The sequence below is a fragment of the Oncorhynchus mykiss genome, chromosome 19 (assembly GCF_057628025.1).
Source record: "Oncorhynchus mykiss isolate SJ-2025 chromosome 19, ASM5762802v1, whole genome shotgun sequence".
In the NCBI taxonomy this organism is placed as follows: domain Eukaryota; kingdom Metazoa; phylum Chordata; class Actinopteri; order Salmoniformes; family Salmonidae; genus Oncorhynchus; species Oncorhynchus mykiss.
Window position 1 is genome coordinate 20,031,206 of NC_143040.1, and position 20,203 is coordinate 20,051,408.

General features: G+C 43.9%; 1 protein-coding gene across 3 annotated transcripts in view; it reads right to left on the reverse strand.

Moving 5' to 3' along the window:
* mra (mineralocorticoid receptor form A) overlaps positions 1–18,747 on the reverse strand; it is a 96,593-nt gene extending 77,846 nt beyond the window's left edge. Inside the window, exons 1-2 of one of the 3 annotated variants that reach the window (XM_090209491.1) lie at positions 18,217–18,747; positions 14,367–16,313 (exon numbers count right to left, since the gene is read on the reverse strand). In XM_090209491.1, the coding sequence (XP_090065617.1) occupies positions 14,367–16,294 (1,928 nt within the window). In that variant the 5' untranslated portion in view covers positions 16,295–16,313; positions 18,217–18,747. 3 annotated transcript variants of the gene reach the window in all.
* Between the last annotated feature and the right edge of the window lie 1,456 nt (positions 18,748–20,203).

The window sequence follows — 20,203 nt, forward strand, 5'->3', positions numbered from 1 at the left end:
ACACACACACACACTGTTTTCGTCTTGTGATGAGGGACAAAGCTTACCCCACTGCTCAGTTCTCAGTTCCCATTGAGGCAGTGCAGCATAGCCGCGGTGGTCTAGTCGTCTGGTTGTCTGGCTCCTGCACCAGGATGTGGCTGTCATTAAAAACAATAACCTTAGGTGCCTGCATGGTGACTCGCTGTAATTGTTTTCTCATTTGATCTACTTTCTGCCCTCCCGCTCGTCTTGCCGGCAGACAGGAATAAGTGTTTCACCTCCTCCTCTCCTCCTCTCTCAACCTTTTCAAAATCAAATTGGTCCAGTACCATAATCAACAACTTGGGAATATGCCGGGTGAGAATATGAGGGGTGAGATAAGAAGTAAAACCTTTATGACCCATGCCCCGCTCTGCCAGGTGCAACCTCCATCACACACACGCACGCACGCATGCACACACACACACACACACACACACACACACACACACACACACACACACACACACACACACACACACACACACACACACACACACACACACACACACACACACACACACACACACACACACACACGCATGCATGCATTGTGGGTGCACAGTTCTTATTAACAGGTTTTCATCCTCTGCCGTATGGAAATGTTCTCTTGTTGAGTTTTGGCTCTTTCCAGTGTAATCACATGGGGAAATCACCCCTCACACTGTGAGTGTTTGGACTTTTTTTCATAGTATGGTCGTGTATGTTTGTATATGCGTGTGTGCACACGTTTGTATGTGTGTCTTTGTGTGCCTGCGTTCAGTGTTAATGTGTGTGCGATTGTGTGTGTGCACGCATTTGTGGTTGTGTGTGTTTTCATATTTTATGTAATGAGATGTAGCTTTGTTCGGATGTTGAAAATGCCACTCCGGCACTGGAGCATGTCTAATACAACCACAAAGGGGATTTTAATAAACATTACAGCACAGCCGGGAGACAACAGGACACAACGGCCCTCGTTGATAGTGTTTGGTTTGACCCGTTGCAGTTTGACCTGTTTTCACGGCAGATGGCTTAGATTCAAATGTGTAGCCTTCCGAGTCTTATATTGTAGTTTAACCCGTTATTACAGTAGATTATTTCGATTTGAATCTGTGCTCTTCTGACTTTATAAGAAGTGTCGGCAAACTTCCGTCACAGAGATGGAAAGAGCCCCTATTTGTCACGTACTGTACAGCAGGGACAAACTGACAGTCACTCTGGTATGACTTTCAACATCTGGTTCTAGAATGTCCGTGACCCTGTTCTTAGCACAGAGGACACCAGCCCAGCAACATAAACAGAATCTTACTGTACATAGATTTGTCCGCTCCATGGCATCTGTTAGTGACTGCCTCAGACATGGACTGTTAGTAGCAGCACTGTACTGTAGGAAACTGTACTGCACTGTACTGTGTGGGCTGAAGTATAACAAGCAATGGCAAAACACAACGTACATTTCCAGACTGAGCCTATGACCCGGACATTGTGCTGATTGGGCTGTTCAACCTCCCACACCTCGGTGTAATGTACACTGATGTTTTATTCCTCACATTCGGACAGTCATTGAAAGAAAAATCTATATGGACAAAATAATCCATAAAAGGTAGAAAATATCCATAGTAAAAATCTATGTATGAGCACGTGAAGGGTAAAGGGGCCCTATTAACAGAGTATTGTTAGTATAACTCAGGGCCTAGGGGTCAAGGGTTCGGGGAGTGCATCTGGGACTGACGTGTTGGAGTTGGAGTTATGGTTGTGATGAATAGGATCGGAGAGAGGGCGTTTGCCCAGGAGTGTCAGGTTAACATTGCGTGGGAAGCTCTACTGGCAAGAATAATAACCAAGGCTATGCATTATACCACACCACCATTGTAGATAGACCATATGTAGGCCACAAACTCTTTCTTTCTGTCCCCTGGTTTACTTGATGATTGTGGAAATGCCTCTAGGCTCTATTGTGAGGGACTTGGATCCTTCCCTGGGCTGGTCTCAAACAGGTCTGCTCAACACCTTTCACACGACCTGTCAAACAAGCTGTCCCGCAGGCCTGATGGAATGGTGTCAGCCGAGTACCTGAACGTCTATGCTCTTTAAGCAGATGTTCTTATGATTCTAGAAGAATTACTGTGTACATGTTGCCGGGGTGTAAGTAAGTACACTGGAATGGAAGAAAGAACTCCAGGCATCTCAAACGTGTCAAAAACAACCCAAGAAAACATCCTCCTCCTCCAAAAACAAACCGGCTGCAGAAGATTTTGCACGTGTTCCTTGTCAATAAACTGGGAAAGACATCAGAGGAGAGGTATAAAGAATGAACTGACAATAGACTATTCTGTTCAAAGAAACTACAGTATGTGGAAGTCAGGGTACATTTGACTGTGTGGATGGATATTGGGAAAACAATTCACTTTCAATGGCAAATGTAAGGCCAGTAAAGTGACACAGCCATTTACCATGGAAACGTTTGTAGCCTACAAGCTCTTTAGTCAGGTTACTCAGCTAGTTTTTCAGAGAGGCCCTAATGAACACTCCTGGATGTAGCTTGACAGACACTCAGCCCTGTTAGCCCTGGGGTGCGTCTCAAAAGGCACCCTATTCCCTATGTAGTGTGCTATTTTTGACTAGAGCCCTATGGGCCCTGGTCAAACGTAGTGCACTAAAGAGAAAGGGGTGCCATTTGGAATGCAATCATGGTCTACCCAAGGCCAAAGATGACAACTGTTGCCTGGGCTGATACAAAATGAAGCTGAAGCACACTGCTAGCTAATGCATTGAGCATAAATAGGTCAGACTTTCCCCTCTGAATAATGGGGAGAAAAGTGGACTGGCTCTACGAGAGTGGGCACCACATAAACAATATGTCACAGCCGTATCTAGATGGGATACAGTGCAGTGTTGGGGCAAGAGTTGTTTCTGAAGCTGTGCCATAGTGTTACCTATTAGCTGAAGCTGTGTCATAGTGTTAGCTGAAGCTGTGCCATAGTGTTAGCTGAAGCTGTGTCATAGTGTTAGCTGTTAGCTGTGTCTTAGTGTTAGCTGTTAGCTGAAGCTGTGTCATAGTGTTAGCTGTTAGCTTACGCTTCTGCTAAAGGAGCTAGTTTCATTCCACAAAAACAATGTGCCACAGCCATCTAGAGGGCCTAAATTTAGTTGTTGTTGTTTTGAGTTGTTTACTGAAGCTGGGTTATTGTGTTAGCTAAAGCTGGGTTGAAGGAGCAAGCTAGCTAGCTGCATTACTACCTGTGTTTTAAGTGCCGACTGGCTGGCTGGCCCAAGCCTCTAAGTATGTGAGTGAGCCATCCATTCAGACCGTAAAACTGCAAATTATCACTCCAGATTTGTGCTCCAGTTATGCCTTAAGCACCGGATTAAATGCTAATTTGCATTATTAAGATTTACTCTGCAACGGGTATTACTTGAATTTGCATCGAGAGGAAAAAACACTGTTTGTTTTCTCTGTTTTTTTTTTTTTAGACAAGACGGTGCTCCTGCAAGATAAATATGTTTTGTGTGCTGAAGGAGGTAAATCTCCTAGAAATCAGGAGTAGCACAAGAAGAATCATATGCATAGACACCTGAAGCATGCAGGATCATTCTACTCTCTCAATTACCTTGCCAATGAATACATTACTCAAAGAAGAAGACAACAAGTATTGTGTTGAGAATAATGTATAGTAACTATTCAAAAGTAAACTAGCATAACTTCATAGGTGTCTTTTGTGGCTGGAACCATAATCTCACAGTATGGGCCACTGTAACTAACAACACAACCACCCTAGCCCCTTCTGGCTTACTAACCCAGGCAGTTTGTATATAAAACATGGCTCCTATTGAAGCCGGGACAGAAACCCACCTGCTTAACAGGGCTAAATCCAAATAAAAGCCGCCCTGTCTCCCTAACCGATTAGACTGAACCAAGCAGCTGAAACCAAGTGGCTGGTGTCAGCCAAAACAACAGCAGACAGTAAACAGGGAATGTCTGGCCTGTGCCAGGTACAGTGCAGTAAAACCAGGGCCAGGGGGGTGCCAGTCCTAGGGCAGTGCACTGTAGAGAAACGTTGTGGGTCCACGGAGCCAATTGACAAAGAACACAATGGTTCTAGTGTATCCTGATCTGCCATTTTGGATCTAGGTTGGTCCAGGTTGCCCTATGACCAGGTCTTCTCCTAAAAAGACACCAGTCTGTCTATTTGGACATGGTAGCCAGGCACACTCGTAAACAAGACATGGGAACAAATATCTCTCACTATTACTGTATGAAAATATCACTGTCAAGTCAACATTTTTTCGTTTGCACAACATGGTATGCACAACAATACAACAGCCTGTAAGTCAAATCAAATCAAATGTATTTATATAGCCCTTCGTACATCAGCTGATATCTCAAAGTGCTGTACAGAAACCCAGCCTAAAACCCCAAACAGCAAGCAATGCAGGTGTGGAAGCACGGTGGCTAGGAAAAACTCCCTAGAAAGGCCAGAAAGTCACACAAGTGGTCTAGGGCGCCAGAGCCACCCCAACACATACCTTCACACAACCTGTACACAATACCGTTGGATCTGTTCTACATAACAGGGGCCATTGTGGGCCAATGTCATTGTCATTAACACAAAAGCCCTGGCAATTACAGGATGATTCTCTAACCCTACCCTCCATCCCTTCCTGCAATAGGCAGCCATTTTGATTCCTGCTAAACCAGTTTACCACTTTTTAAGTCTTGGTCACCCAATTGCGTCCGTGTCAGCTCTCTGTGTAATGTGATACAGTGTCTTTTCTATGGACTGTCACCAGACCCCTGGAAGTCTCCTTTTACCTTGGCTGGGTCACTGTATCAGAGCTTGTCCCAAAGGTGCTACATTATCAGAGCCTGTTCCCAGGGTGCTACATTATCAGAGCCTGTCCCCAGGGCGCTACATACATGATTTTTGTGACAAAGCCAAGCTCCCAATAGCCTGAGTCATAACAATCTACCAGGGATTTTATGGGGTGGGTTTTTATGGGTGCAACTCAAGACCCGACAAAGCACAGAGCACACTGGGTTAGAATATAAAGAGAAGCTCTGTGTGAGAGTATGCTACTACTAATATAGGTCGATGCCATCACAGCCATAGTGCTAGCCATTTCTTCAGATGTATTAGACATATTCTGAAGAGAACAGAGCGTATGTGTACGTGGGTGTGTGTTGACCTAGTTAACGGACTGCTGAAGCAGAACAATTAACATTTTTTGGAAGTGTTTTCCTTAATGACATCCATTTCCGCTTATGTCAGTGAGTCGAGTGTCACGGCCGTTGAAAGAAGAGGACCAAGGCGCAGCGTGGTGAGTGTACATTCTCTTTTTATTAGAAAAAAGACCCCAAACCAAACAATTAAAAACTACCAAACAAACCGTGAAGCTAAATGCTATAATGCCAACAAACAAAGACAACTTCCCACACAGAAAGGAGGGAAAAGGGCTACCTAAGTATGGTTCCCAATCAGAGACAACGATAGACAGCTGTCCCTGATTGAGAACCATAGCCGGCCAAAACATAGAAACACAAAATCATAGAAAACAAAACATAGAATGCCCACCCCAAATCACACACTGACCAAACCAAATAGAGACATTAAAAGGCTCTCTACGGTCAGGGCGTGACATCGAGTCCCGTCATGTCCAGCGATGAGCTAGCTGCTAGCTAGACTAAGTAAACACAGCAGTTCAGAACTTGAATATAAACTCCAATTAAACATGAATGATGAATCGAGCCATGCCCTTATTTGGTCAGTAGAGCAGATCAGAATGCAGGGAGGAAGACAATGATGCGCTGAGAAGGAGAGGAGGGAAATCCACTCAGAAAACTCAACTAAAATGTAGTATGGATCTCACTCAAAGAACTAAACTAAATGTACTATGGATCACATTGCTTTTTATAGCTCGGATGAATGTGAATTATGTCCTTGTCCATCAAACCGACATTTACTACCTTAAAATCTATCTGGACACAATTAAGTTACCATAATATCAAAATCGTACAATCAAATTCTGCTGTTATGAATCATAGCCTACACCAACAATGAAGAATAAACTTAAAGGGGCACTGTGGAAGCTCATAAACAGTCGTCTATATTAATGATAGGAGCCTCAGTGTCTTGATAACTCTTTCATCAACTAGGCATCATCCATTTCACACAGCTTTTATTGATAGAAACCAGGGCAGTCGTCACAATAATCTCCTGCTTTGTGTTGCAGTGGTAGGAAGTATACAGTTACATTCTCTTCATACAGTATGTAAAAGAGCTCAATGACGGACAGGGACAAGCCTCTGTATGTCAGCGATAGGTAATAAAGTCTGAGCACACACACACACACATACACACACACACACACACACACACACACACACACTCTCACACACTGTGCCTACTGCCTACAGTAAGGCCCACCCTGGAAATTTGGGCAAGTTTCATCAAACCCTGTTTCAAGAAGAGGTTGAAATGAGGACAGGCATTCTGATCCCAGCAGGGAAGGAGAAGGAGAAAGGTACAGTCAGAGAGAGAAGGGAAAGGAGGGAGGGAGGAAGGTACAGGGAGGGAGAGAGGTACAGTAAGAGAGAGAGGGGAACGGAGGGAGGGAGGAAGGTACAGTCAGAGAGAGAGAGGGGGGGAGGAAGGTACAGGGAGGAAGGTACAGTCCGAGAGAGAGGGGAAAGGAGGGAGGGAGGAAGGTACAGTCAGAGGGAGGGAGGGAGGGAGGGAGGGAGGGAGGTACAGTCAGAGAGTGAACGAGAGAGAAAAGGGGGGGAAGTGAGAGAGGAATGTACAGTCAGAGAGTGAGGGAGAGGGAAGTTGCAGCAACAGAGAAAGACGGGGAGGTAGGAAACTAGTAGTTACCGCTGTATAAGTATCAATTAATTAGGTCATATCCTTCCTTTCTCCTCTCATCTTTTAATGAAGAGAATCATGTTCAGTGTTTTTAACTAAGGCAGTCTTTGAATGTCATAATACAACATTTATTTCATAAGACAACTGTAATATTTTTTTTTTTTAGTCCACAGCTTCAAGTAATTATTTTTGAGCACATTTCTCTCATAATCCTTGTAGTGATAATAATGACTGGTGTATATCACCCCTGTGATATCTCCAGTCTATGACTAACTTCCCATCTGTTAGCTCTGTCGTTTAATAAGTCCTCTTTTATCCTGCATTATACCACACTCAAAATAAAATAGTGTGTGTGTGTAAGTCACACACTCACACACAAACACAAAGGTGAGGACCCGACATACAGTAGTTCTCATGTGACCACGTGGAATTAGCAAAGACCCAGGCTTCAATGTCTTTACCTCCTCAAGGAACACCTTCCTTGCTAGGGCAGAGAAAGACACCTTGGACATGACCCCCAACACCCCTGTCTCACATTCACATCCCAAACGAGCAACTAACGTCCCTCATAGCCTCACAACCCACAATGCACCGGGGCTAGCCGTTCCGAGCCACACCACGAGGACGTGGATTTAATTAGATATTAGTATCCAGTCGCGTCTGAATTAATCAAATCAATGCTACTCATTAATTTAGTAGAAGAACATACAATTAAAGGGCTATTAGCGTTCTCTCAGGAGTCTGCCCTTTCATCCTGCCAGTAGAACATTGGGACTTGGCCCAGGTCCAGAGGCAAAGCGTTCTCTTTTAACCGGCACTTCCTCTCCTCCGCCTGACTCGATTCTACTCCTCTTCTCAAGGCTGGTGCCATAGAAGTACAATGACTAGATGTAGTAGGTGCAAAAAATAAACGTTGGCGTCATTTTAAATCGATACTCTCTTTTATCCATAAGCATAACATTTAGTGGGAGGATGATAGAGAAATATGTTTTATTTTTGTATTTGCATGTTTGTGGTACTGATCTAGGCCCAGACACCAGGTGTACTGGGCCTTTTGGGTTGTATCTTAATTTGGTCCCTGGCCACATTGATTTAAACACTAACACCATTTCCATGACTTAATGGTGATTGGCAGCATTTATCCTGTAAGTAGCTCGTCATTTAGGATGGCGTCTCAAGAGTTTTAAACAAAACTCTAGAAATGTCAACACACTGTAGCATAGTCCCAGTCAGTGCTTAACAGGGCACTCTCTAAATAGGGTGACACAGAGATTTGGAGATTTAGGGAATGAGCACACAAATAATCCAGCACCCAAAACTAGGTCATTTTTTTATAGTAATATATTTTGTTCAGATAACTTATCATTTGATCATGGCTGTGTATATCTCAATTGAGGAGGTAAGGAAACTAGACTGAAAATAAGTTGTTAAGCTCTTACATAGACTTTGAAGTAGTACTGTATTGTACATGGGACTGTAGGGTCCCCTACAAGCTTTAAACAGTAAATACTTCTATCGGATTCCCTACAAAACATACAGTCAAATATAATCTTATTTAAATACAGCAGGGGAAATCCTCTGCGTTCAAAATGTCAATCTCTGCACCGCATACAGCTGGCCACCTGTTTCTCCCAAAGCACTGAAGCAAACTAGGCTCTGGCGGAAAATAATTCTGGGCCAAGGAGATTCTTTTTCTCTCTCTCTTTTTTTTTGCTCTTGTGAATTAAAGTTAAAACGCTTTCGCTCTGAGTAATCCAGACTCCTCCGACGAACAGTCATTTTTAATTAAAAACATTACCCCATTTACAGAGGAAACCAAAGTGAAGCCTGAAAAAAATACTAACTGCACAGGGATTTCTCTCTCTACTTCGACCTAGCAGTCTCTCGATTTTCTCTCTCTCTCTCGATTTTCTCTCCCTCTCTCACTCTCTGTCTCTCTGTTTCAATCTTTCCCTCCCTCCCTCCCTCCCTCCCTCCCTCCCTCCCTCCCTCCCTCCCTCCCTCCCTCCCTCCCTCCCTCCCTGACATCCAAGGCTTCAGTTGATCAAAGGAAGTTCCAGTTTCTTGCTGGTTTTTAACGGTTATGTAACTTTCTCCTGATGAAATACTGGCCTGGGCACAATACTAACCCATCCAGAGCTGAACTGGACCATAGAATTCCTGCAATTGGACTTTTGGGGGTTATGTGATCCTGGCAGGAAGTCAATCCAAATCACACTGCGGCAACGCTTGGGTACTTGGAACGATTGTAAACACCCTAATAAAATGTAATTAATAGGTACCATATACATTGTTTACTGAGTAAAAATGAGTCCAAAAAACTTTGATTAATCACATAAAAACAAGCAACCTCAGCACAGGAATATAACTAAATAAAGCAATATTTCTGAACCACAGGGATATGGGTCTTCCGCAGTGCAGTTTTGAGTGAACCCCTCCTCTTGTGATGAGCTATGTGTAGTTGGAATGAAGTGTTGTTTCCCTGAGAACAGCAGGACTCTGGCTAGATTTCCCCAGTGCGTGTTTGATTGAACCTCTCATGTGAGGAGCTAAGTGTATAGTTTTATAGAGAGGGGAAGTTCCAGAGCTGTGTCTGTATCTGGGTCTCTGCCATACGGCCAGGCCAGGCCCCACCTCTGACTGTCATCCTGCCTGACATTAGGGGGCTAAGCTGTATCTCATTAGGCCTAGGGTGGCAGTGATCCCGTCAACATCACTTGAAGCTCTGGCTCCCACCATAGGGGAAGAGACAGGTTGTCTCCAAGGTAACGGCCAGATCATTTGGCAGGAACTGCATGCCTTGTATTCCCACAGAAACCCACAGATACTGTAGGCAGGCGCAGCTGGCACACACGCACACATACAAACAGACGCACACATACAAGCACGCACGCACGCACACACACACACACACACACACACACACACACACACACACACACACACACACACACACACACACACACACACACACACACACACACACACACACACACACACACACACCCAATACACGTGTGTAAAGACAAACACACGTATAGTCACTCCACTGCACATAGACATCAGCTCTCTCTCTGCCAATCAAACATCCGGCTATTCCTCTGTGTCCAGTATTGATTTAAAACACAATGAATCCAGGGGCGGGCCAACCGTTTAGGAAAAACCATTGAGTTCATTTGCTGCTCGTACCCTAGGGATAATCATTCTCACTGTTGAAAGAGAAATTGATTTCTGTTAATCATGAGCCAGCGTTATTCAAATCAGTGGGGGGTCAAACCAGGCCAGATATCTTGAAAGAGGGGGTTAGAGAGGGTTATACAAGCAGAGTCAAGTATTTAGGTCATAAAGGGCAGTAGAAAATAGTTTTTTTTATTGGGTTGTTACAGTAAATGACATGAGTTTTCATATAACCATAGAAATCGAACTGACAGAATTACATGTAAATCTAACTCATTCCCACCTGATCTCAACTAAGTCTGGGAGTGCCGATCTAGGATCAGTTACGACTTTTAGTTCATAATGAATAACATTTTATGAACATTTTATAACCTGACCCTAGATCAGCACTCCTACTCTAAAAACACTTTTTGAATACATGCCCTAACCCCCTGTCACATACTCTACTGTACTTCCTGAATGCCAAAAGTGGACTGACCATTCCATAGCCAAGTATGACAAGAATAGCCCTGATCAGACAGCCAGAACAACTGGCTGAATTGTAGCATGGTCTATCGATAGGAGGTCAATGGGACAGGGACTGACCTGGACCAACATAACAGCCTCAGGACAAAGGCTGACATAGTCACTCCATTGCCCCATTTTTAACCAGCCTGATGGTGCTATTGGTGCTATTTTGAGTGAGACTGGATAATTGTTTTAGATCTGTTTGTGAGTGCGTTCAAATAAAGTGGTTGGGGAGAGAGAGAAATCATTAGTTACGACCAATTATGTATATAAACCCTAGATTGATATGTATTGGCCATTGAGAGGCTTTGAAGTCACCGGTCGGCCATATTGGCACTTCCCCCAGTAATATATGATGTATTTTTTCATTTTTTAAATGTTTAGCTCACATAATATAATTTAAGATTATGCATTAAGGTGTCTGTAATATAATACATGTGGCAAAATGAATGTAGACATTAATAAATGCATTTCTAAAGCTTCCAAAATATTTTTTACAACATAAGGGAGTGCGAAAATGGAGGCACGGTGGTTTCAACACAGCGCCCCCTATCAGTCAACTAGTGTACATAGAAATCATTGGTTGCAACCAAATTGGAACACATTGACCCATTGTGCTAGCCTAGTTCCTAGCAGTAGTAGGCCTAATCTTCTATGCTTGTCTCTGCGGAAAACCAACAAACACAAACATACCAAGCCAGGCCCCATTGCCACAAATAATCATATGTATACAAACAGATTACTGACCATTTCGAATCCCACCATACCTTCTCCGCTTTGCAATCTGGTTTCAGAGCTGGTCATGGGTGCACCTCAGCCACGCTCAAGGTTCTAAACGACATCATAACCGCCATCGATGAGAGACATTACTGTGCAGCCGTATTCATCGACCTAGCCAAGGCTTTCGACTCTGTCAATCACAACATTCTTATTGGCAGACTCGACAGCCTTGGTTTCTCAAATGATTGCCTCGCCTGGTTTACCAACTACTTCTCTGATAGAGTTCAGTGTGTCAAATCGGAGGGACTGTTCTCCGGTCCTCTGACAGTCTCTATGGGTGTGCCACAGGGTTCAATTCTCGGGCCGACTCTCTTTTCTGTATACATCAATGATGTTGCTCTTGCTGCTGGTGATTCTCTGATCCACCTCTACGCAGACGACACCATTCTGTATTCTTCTTGCCCCTCCTTGGACACTGTGTTGACTAACCTACAGACAAGCTTCAATGCCATACAACTCTCCTTCCGTGGCCTCCAACTGCTCTTAAACGCAAGCAAAACTAAATGCATGCTATTCAATCGATCACTGCCCGCACCTGCCCGCCCGTCCAGCATCACTACTCTGGACGGCTCTGACTTAGAATACGTGACCAATTACAAATATCTGGGTGTCTGGTTAGACCGTAAACTCTCCTTCCAGACTCACATTAAGCATCTCCAATCCAAAATAAAATCTAGAATCGGCTTCCTATATCGCAACAAAGCATCCTTCACTCATGCTGCCAAACATACCCTCGTAAAACTGACCATCCTACCGATCCTCGACTTTGGTGATGTCATCTATAAAATAGCCTCCAACACTCTACTCAACAAACTGGATGCAGTCTATCACAGTGCCATCCGTTTTGTCACCTAAGCCCCATACACTACCCACCATTGCGACCTGTACGCTCTCGTTGGTTGGCCCTTGCTTCATATGCGTTGCCAAACCCACTGGCTACAGGTTATCTACAGGTCTCTGCTAGGTAAAGCCCCGCCTTATCTCAGCTCACTGGTCACTATAGCAGCACCCACTCGTAGCACGCGCTCCAGCAGATATATCTCACTGGTCACCCCCAAAGCCAATTCCTCCTTTGGTCGTCTTTCCTTCCAGTTCTCTGCTGCCCATGACTGGAACGAATTGCAAAAATCTCTGAAGCTGGAGACTCACATCTCCCTCACTAGCTTTAAGCACCAGCTGTCAGAGCAGCTTACAGATCCCTGCACCTGTACATAGCCCATCTGTAAACAGCACATCTATCTACCTACCTCATCCCCATACTGGTATTTATTTATTTATTTATTTTGCTCCTTTGCACCCCAGTATCTCTACCTGCACATTCATCTTCTGCCAATCTACCATTCCAGTGTTTAATTGCTATATTGTAATTACTTCGCCACCATGGCCTATTTATTTCCTTAACTTACCTCATTTGCACTCACTGTATATAGACTTTTTGTTTTCTTTTGTTCTACTGTATTATTGACTGTATGTTTTGTTTATTCCATGTGTAACTCTGTGTTGTTGTATGTGTCGAATTGCTACGCTTTATCTTGGCCAGGTCGCAGTTGCAAATGAGAACTTGTTCTCAACTTGCCTACCTGGTTAAATAAAGGTTAAATAAATGGGAAACATCTGAGTATCAAGGTTTTGTAAGTCAGGAGGGGATACCATTTGCAGATGTGTTTAGTGCTTCCTGCACTGACTCGAGCTGGTAAAAATGCAATAATAAGCAGGGCATTTACAGTGTGCCATGTCGTGCCTACGTTTACGACTTCAGTGATCAGCTCAGATTTTATACCACCATTAATACACATCTCCTCTGTGAAATGAAAACAATGAAGTATTATATCACACCAAAAACAACTCCCAAACTCTCCAAATACCAGAACCATAATCATATCTTCATATCTTTAAATGAACTCTAAACAAATAAACTCCTTCTGCAAGGAAGGAATTCCTTATGTGACTCCTTCACATACTGAAATTGCAACAAAGTTGGACAATTTTTTTCCAATTTCCTGGTTGGTTTCATAGCTGTGATACTTTTGTTTTATTCATCCTGGATCTTAATATCACAATGCTGTATTTAGCTTCACACTCAACTGGGACATCAGATAAACTGTCCGAACAACAACAGTGTCAAAGTTAGACGTTGCCATACAGTATTTGCCTGTGCAAAACAAAACGTTTTTCTGCATGTTTGTTTTTGTTTGGTGGCCGGGGCTCTGCCCTGCAAGGCGACTGTTTGTTTCCTACATCTGGCAACAAAAGCATGTGATCAATCATTCATAATAATTTATGACGTCGCCACATAATGGCCAGCCCAGGCTCGTAAAAATATATTTGCATTACACAAGGTCCCTTCAGGACCTCTCAATAACAGTACAATAAATGTTGTTTTTGTCCATACACATAGCTCTGATAAGAGAACAAACTTTGGCCTCTGTTAGATACAGTAGAGAATAGGGCCAGGGCAGCAGTGTATGTTGCGATGTTGCTATCTCATGCTGGACCCCATCCCTTAGTTCCTGTTCTCCCAGCCAAGCCAACATCCCGCTGCTTTTCCCTTTCCCAAGCCTTGTTGTTATTAGTATTTTGGTAGTCCCCGACTCGGAGCAAACGCCCTTCTTTAAGTCAGACACACTGTCCCCTTCATTCATCCTGTCACACTGTAGTAAACAGACTCAGTTCCACCCGAAAGCTATATAGCAGGGAGCATCTCTCTGCACATGAGTGCCCTTGGATTATACCACTGGGTGTGCTTTGTGCAGATGCTGTGGACAATCCATCACGTCTTATAACAAGTCTAAAGTAACATAAAGTAACAAGTCTAAAGTAACAACAGTTTCTGAGCCAGCACTCTTACTGTACTGGAGTTGTGCAGCAGCACTACAATCCCACAATGCTGTTTGTTTTCTCCTTCAACTTTTCTATATTGAAAGTAACAAACATTTCTGAGCCAGCCAGCCGCTCTTACTGTGCTGGAGTTGTGCAGCAACACTACAGTACCCACAATGCAGTTTGTTTTTGTCCATACATCGATTTCTTTCTTACCTTGACATGCTGTCTGGCATGCAGCCGTGACCTGGATAGCCCTCTCCTCTTGGACCCTGCGACATGCCGGGCCGAGATTTCCACGACTCCATTAACGCGGTAACAGGCGAAATTAGATTCAACAAGGGGTTCGTCCCGTGATCCCTTGGGTCGTGCCGTGAGAAAGACATTGTCCCCTGCGCTCCGATCTGGTAGTGAAACGAGTGTCCGCCTGAATTAACACCCACAATGGCCGAGGTGGGCACAACGTTGTTGTTGTTCTCTTGGTAGTAGCTGCCATCGTTGTTCTCTTGTTTAACTTTAGACAGGAGGTTGTGGGGGAACACGCCGGCTTCGTAACTGCCATTCATCTCCGTGCCCGGAGGTCCCAAGATCCCAGAGAGACTGTATTCGTCAATGTTGTCCCTCAGAGACAAGTAGGTAATCTCGGACGGACCTGACTGGAAGAGACCCATAGAGTGTTGCTGCTGCTGCTCAGTGTAGCACTGAGGATTCATGCATCCACCGCCATCTTTGTTTGGCTCACTTTTTACCTGTGTGATGAAAGGTGAGCCATTGCCGGGGCAGCCGGTGGCCTGGTTACACTTTGTGTTGTTGCTACCATTACCCAGACACATGCTCCTATAGTCCGTGTCGGGTTCATTCTTGATGAACTTCACCATACCCATGTGGTCCAGGCCTACGTTGAACATCTCCCCGTCCACGCTCTCCACCTTGGGGAACTCAAACTCCTTGAAGTCCTGCTGGTCTCTTCGTCCCTCGGGACTGTTGGAGTCATTCTGGACCAGGCCCAGTTCACTAGCAGGGCTGGACACAGCAAACCCACCCCCACCGCCAGAGGGGTTCCTGGGGCTTGAGGACATTGCCATGGGGCCCCCGGTGGTCGGACTGGAGATAGACAATGAAGCCCTCATGTTGTTGGTGCTGCCAGTGGGGCTGGAGACAGACGATGACCTCATGTTGGTAGAGGTGCTGCATGACGGTGGGGAGAGCACGCTGCTCATGCTTTGAGGGCTGGAGATGGGCGAGCGCATCACGTTGAGGGGGCTGGTGAGCGGAGGCGATCCCACCGTGCTGGAGCCTGCCGGGCTGCAGGTGGCAGAGTTCCTCCTGTAGACGTGGTTGTGGGCCAGAGCTGGTCCGGCAGCGTTATGCTGGTTGACGGGGTTACTGATGGTCGTACAGGTGAACGGCCCCCCAAAGCAGGTGGGGCTGGTGGTGGACGAAACTAGGTTGTTGCTGCCCCCGGGGCTGGAGATGGAGCTGGGCGTCTGGGGGCTGCAGGACAGAGACAAGCCCAAGACGGCTGATCCTGCTGGGGTTCCAGATGAGCAGCAATCCCCTGGGGTGGAGCTAGGCTGCTTCGGGAACCCAGTAGAAGGGGACTTCAACTTGGGGCTCCCCCCGGACGCAGCACACTGGCTGTCCTCAAGACAGGGGCGCCCGCAAACTCCCGCTGGGTACATCTTCCCCGGACTACAATGACCCCCCTGTTGGCCGAAGCCGCCAAAGTCTGTGGCCTCCCTGGCTGCGTTCATATACAAGCCCATGGACTCAGCCACAGTTTTAGACAGCTCCTTGGAGTCCATCATCTCTGGCTTCCTCCCATGGAGGGAACTGTTAAAGAGGGGGAGAACAAAAGGCTGGTGTTGGTTCTGGGTCAGTTTGAGAGTAGGCTGCTGCTCTGGCTTCTTCTTCTCTTCGTTGTTATTGTTACTCTCCTTGCTGTCGGCTGTGTTGCTGCTGGGGGAGCAGCTGACATTGACTATGTCCATCAGGACATCACTGTTGCTGTTCAGGTTCAGGCTGTCGGCCTCCTCGGCTCCGCTGCAGCAGTAGTCCATGGCACTGCTGGGGACATGGGACCATCTGTTCTTCTCTGTGTCCGTGGATCCTTCGAAGAAACTTGGGTATCTTTTGGTCTCCATCGTTGGGTCATTGATTTACCTGCAGGTTGAAGGAATACATGAATGTGATAAATGCTGTTTAAATATGAATTCAAAGTGGTAGGGTATTTTTTATGCATTATTCACATATCATGCAAAAGCCGAGTGGAATCTCACATTGCCGAAGCTGAGAGCATACTACTGAATATAAAAACTGTAATTTAACACGAATATTTATTAAATCATGAACAGTGTAAAGTATTTATTTAATGGGTGGCGATTTCATTAAGATTGACTTAAGTGTGTTTTATAGCGGGAAAATTTTGCCAAACATCGCCTGTATCGAAGTGAAGTATCCTTTTAAATCAGCAAGCATTTTCTCTGTCAATCAAGTCAGTAATTTCTGGAAAATCATTTAGACATTCCTCCTCACTTAGTTAACTGTTTATTTGTTTTGGATTTTAAACTAAGAATCCCTGAAATGGTTATATAGGGGAACTTTGTCTAAGGCACGGTGTCCCAAATGGCACCCTATTCCCTTTAAAGTGCACTACTTTTGACCAGAGCCTTATGGGGGAATAGGGTGTCATTTGGGACAGCCTAAATCATGTTTGGAGACCTGAGAATATAGGGGGGTCATGGAACGATTAGTAAATTGATTAGATTGTGTGTTGTCATGTCTGAGTAATAATAGTTCTATGACTCAATTCCCGATCACACCGTATCATACATAACAAGTTCCTTATTATAATGCATTTCTTTAGATGTATGACATGATAACTTCTGGTTTGCAGGAGTAATTGCACTAACTGTACTATTAAATCGCCAAATCAGTACAGTTTGATTAAAAAAATAAAAAATACATGACGTGGTTTTATAGTGTCCATTTCCTCCTCTTGGGCACTTCCATTGGATAGAGACAGACCCAGCGTCACATAAACTTTCATCACGCCATTCACGGATTGGTCCGAATATTCTGTCAATCCCTTATTGTTTTTTCAGACACAACATAGCTGCGACATAACTTGAAAATGGTATCTATCTTTGAGCGTCTTCTGGAAAACATAACAACTTTCGAGAATAATTCAATGCGCAATATTGACCCATGCTATCACATTTAGCCCTTTATATTATGCGTAATGTAATGTTGTTGTTCCTAAATGTATACTCTGGTAAACTTATGTTGTAGCCTACTGTCAAAGAGAAGGACTAAAGAAAAACACTGATATTTTGATTGATGTGACCTAATTACGGGTTAGGCTATACTAAATGAGAACGCTTATGAGATAGGATAGTTGTCGACGCACAAACTACAAAAACAGGTAGGCTACATGCCAGGTTGTAACGACAGATGAAGGCTATGCAATATTTTGGATGGCAATCTGATCTACCAAAATTAACATCACAGTTTTGACATTGATGGCAACTGATCGAAGAGTGTGCAAAACTATTTCAAAAGTGCATTAATAGTTAGAATGCAGGTCATTTCAGACATCGCAGTTCTGCAATGACAGCAGAGCAAGCCGTACTCTTATCCATTATTTCTTATTGTAAAGAATGATTATCTGATGGAAATGTCGCTGGAGACAAAGTTCAAGTTGTTATTAACTGATCTTTGAAAAGTCATAAACAACTGATTTTAAGTTTAGATTCCATAATAAATAAATGCGCCAATAGCTTGCTGGGCGCAAATAAGTCAAATTATTGTTATTATTATTAAGCTATTTTTATTGTTTAGCGAGAAAGAGGGCAGCCTTTAATTGTATTTATAGCCTATACTGTAGGTCACAATCTGCCTGAGCGGTCCCCCAGGACATAGTTCAAAGTTAAAGATTTCCTGGGGATAATTCAGGTGACAATTAAAGTGATGTACATTTCGTTTAGGTAGTTGACATATTAATCTAAGTATTATAATAACCACAATACGTTTACCTACCTCGAGCTATATCATTCGGCGCCCTTACCTTAATTACGACATTCAGATTTGTCAAGTGGCGGTGTTGCTGGGCGGCAATAATCCAGAAGAGAGAATAAAGACACGAAACCAAGCCTATACCTTATATCTTCTTCTTTACAATATCCCCCTCATCAGCTATTCTGCATTTTCTCTTGTCATACATCCACTAGTTTCAGTTCTGACAGCTCAACGCACAGAACAGTAGGCTAGAACTCTGCTGAGCTGCGTAGCCTATATCACTCGTAATCCTCAACATCAAGACGCTGCTATGACACACCGATCGAGAGCGACATATAGATCGGTCGCATCAGATATTCTCACATTCGGACCATAATTCCGCAGATTTATGATTTTCTAGCCCTTCGATAGAATGACTGATAAAAACAGCGAAGGAGTCAGACAGACTTGCAGTGCGACGTCATTCTGTGCACATGAACCCTCCTTCTGTAGCGAGTGCAATACAAACTCTGAAGGGGTGGCGGGGACGAGAGAGGGAGAGGGGAGGGAGGGGAGTGCGTTCGGTCGCACCTTTACATTTGAAGTATGGTTGAGTTTCCCCGTTTTAATACTTAATACTCAAAATACTTTTTTGGATAGGAGGAGACCCTTCTCAAGAGCGTTGAACGAGATGAAATAAACATGACAGCTGTCTTTTTTTTGTTTTTGATAGTGTAGAACAGAATAATACATTGCAGTAGGCTATAAATACGATATTTACTAATAGGCCTAAATTCAACATGAATAAAATACACATTAGGCCTATTCATGTTGCAAAAAACAGGTATATTATGCATAGTATGCATCGTTTACCACTTTGAAATCTCAGTATTGCTCTTTGACAATGGCACTGTGCTTTGCTAGGCTGACATTTTGCACATGTATCTGTAATAATGGGCTGGTGTGAGGTTATACTAACTGTATGCCAACTTATTGTTTGAGTACTAGACAAAAACACCCACAGACCCTGACGTGGATATATGTTAATAACTGTCTGACATATAGGGCATAGGTCTAATGAGACTGTTACATCTTCCCCCTTGGCAGGAACTGGCTGGATAATCTATCAACCTTTCTTAGTCAGAGATAGGTTATGAAGATAAAACCATCAACAACAGTCAGTGTTTAGTGCCTATGAATCATAAATAAGCATCAAATGATCCATAATGATGATATGTAGTGGGCATAATACATGATAATACACAAGTCTTGTTCAGATGATTAAAAAAAACCATTCTGCTGTGTAGTGTTAGCAGAGTGAAATCAAAACAGGATGTTGGTGCTTTTCCTCTGACTACATCCTTTGATCTTAGATAGGAGTGACTAATAACCCATAATATATCAATCCCAGCACACTGGACACGTCACTAAGTCATAGAGGTGAATTCAGTGATTTCTCTCGGCTTTATAGCCTATATGCGATACAGTGGAGCTCTCAGTTTTAGTACAGTATTGCAACATGTTATGACTGGAGAAATTGTGTCCACAGGATGGCGCTATATTTCAGTTTCTGATCTGGCACTCCAAATCGTATCAAATCAAATTGTATTTGTCACATGCGCGGGAATACAAGAAGTGTAGACCTTACAGTGAAATGCTTACTTACAAGCCCTTAACCAACAATACAGTTTTAAGAAAAAATAAGTGTTCAGTAAAAAAGAAAAAAAGAACAGTAACAAATAATTAAAGAGCTGTAGTAAAATAAAAATAGCGAGGCTATATACAGGGGGTACCGGTACAGAGTCAATGTGCGGGGGCACCGGTTAGTCAAGGTATTTGAGGTAATATGTACATGTAGGTAGAGTGACTCTGCATAGATAGTAAACAGAGAGTAGCAGCAGCGTAAAAGGGGTGGGGGGGTGCAATGCAAATAGTCTGGGTAGCCATTTGATTAGCTGTTCAGGAATCTTATGGCTTGGAGATAGAAGCTGTTAAGAAGTATTTTGGACCTAGACTTGGCGCTTCGGTACTGCTTTGCCCTTGTGGTAGCAGAGAGA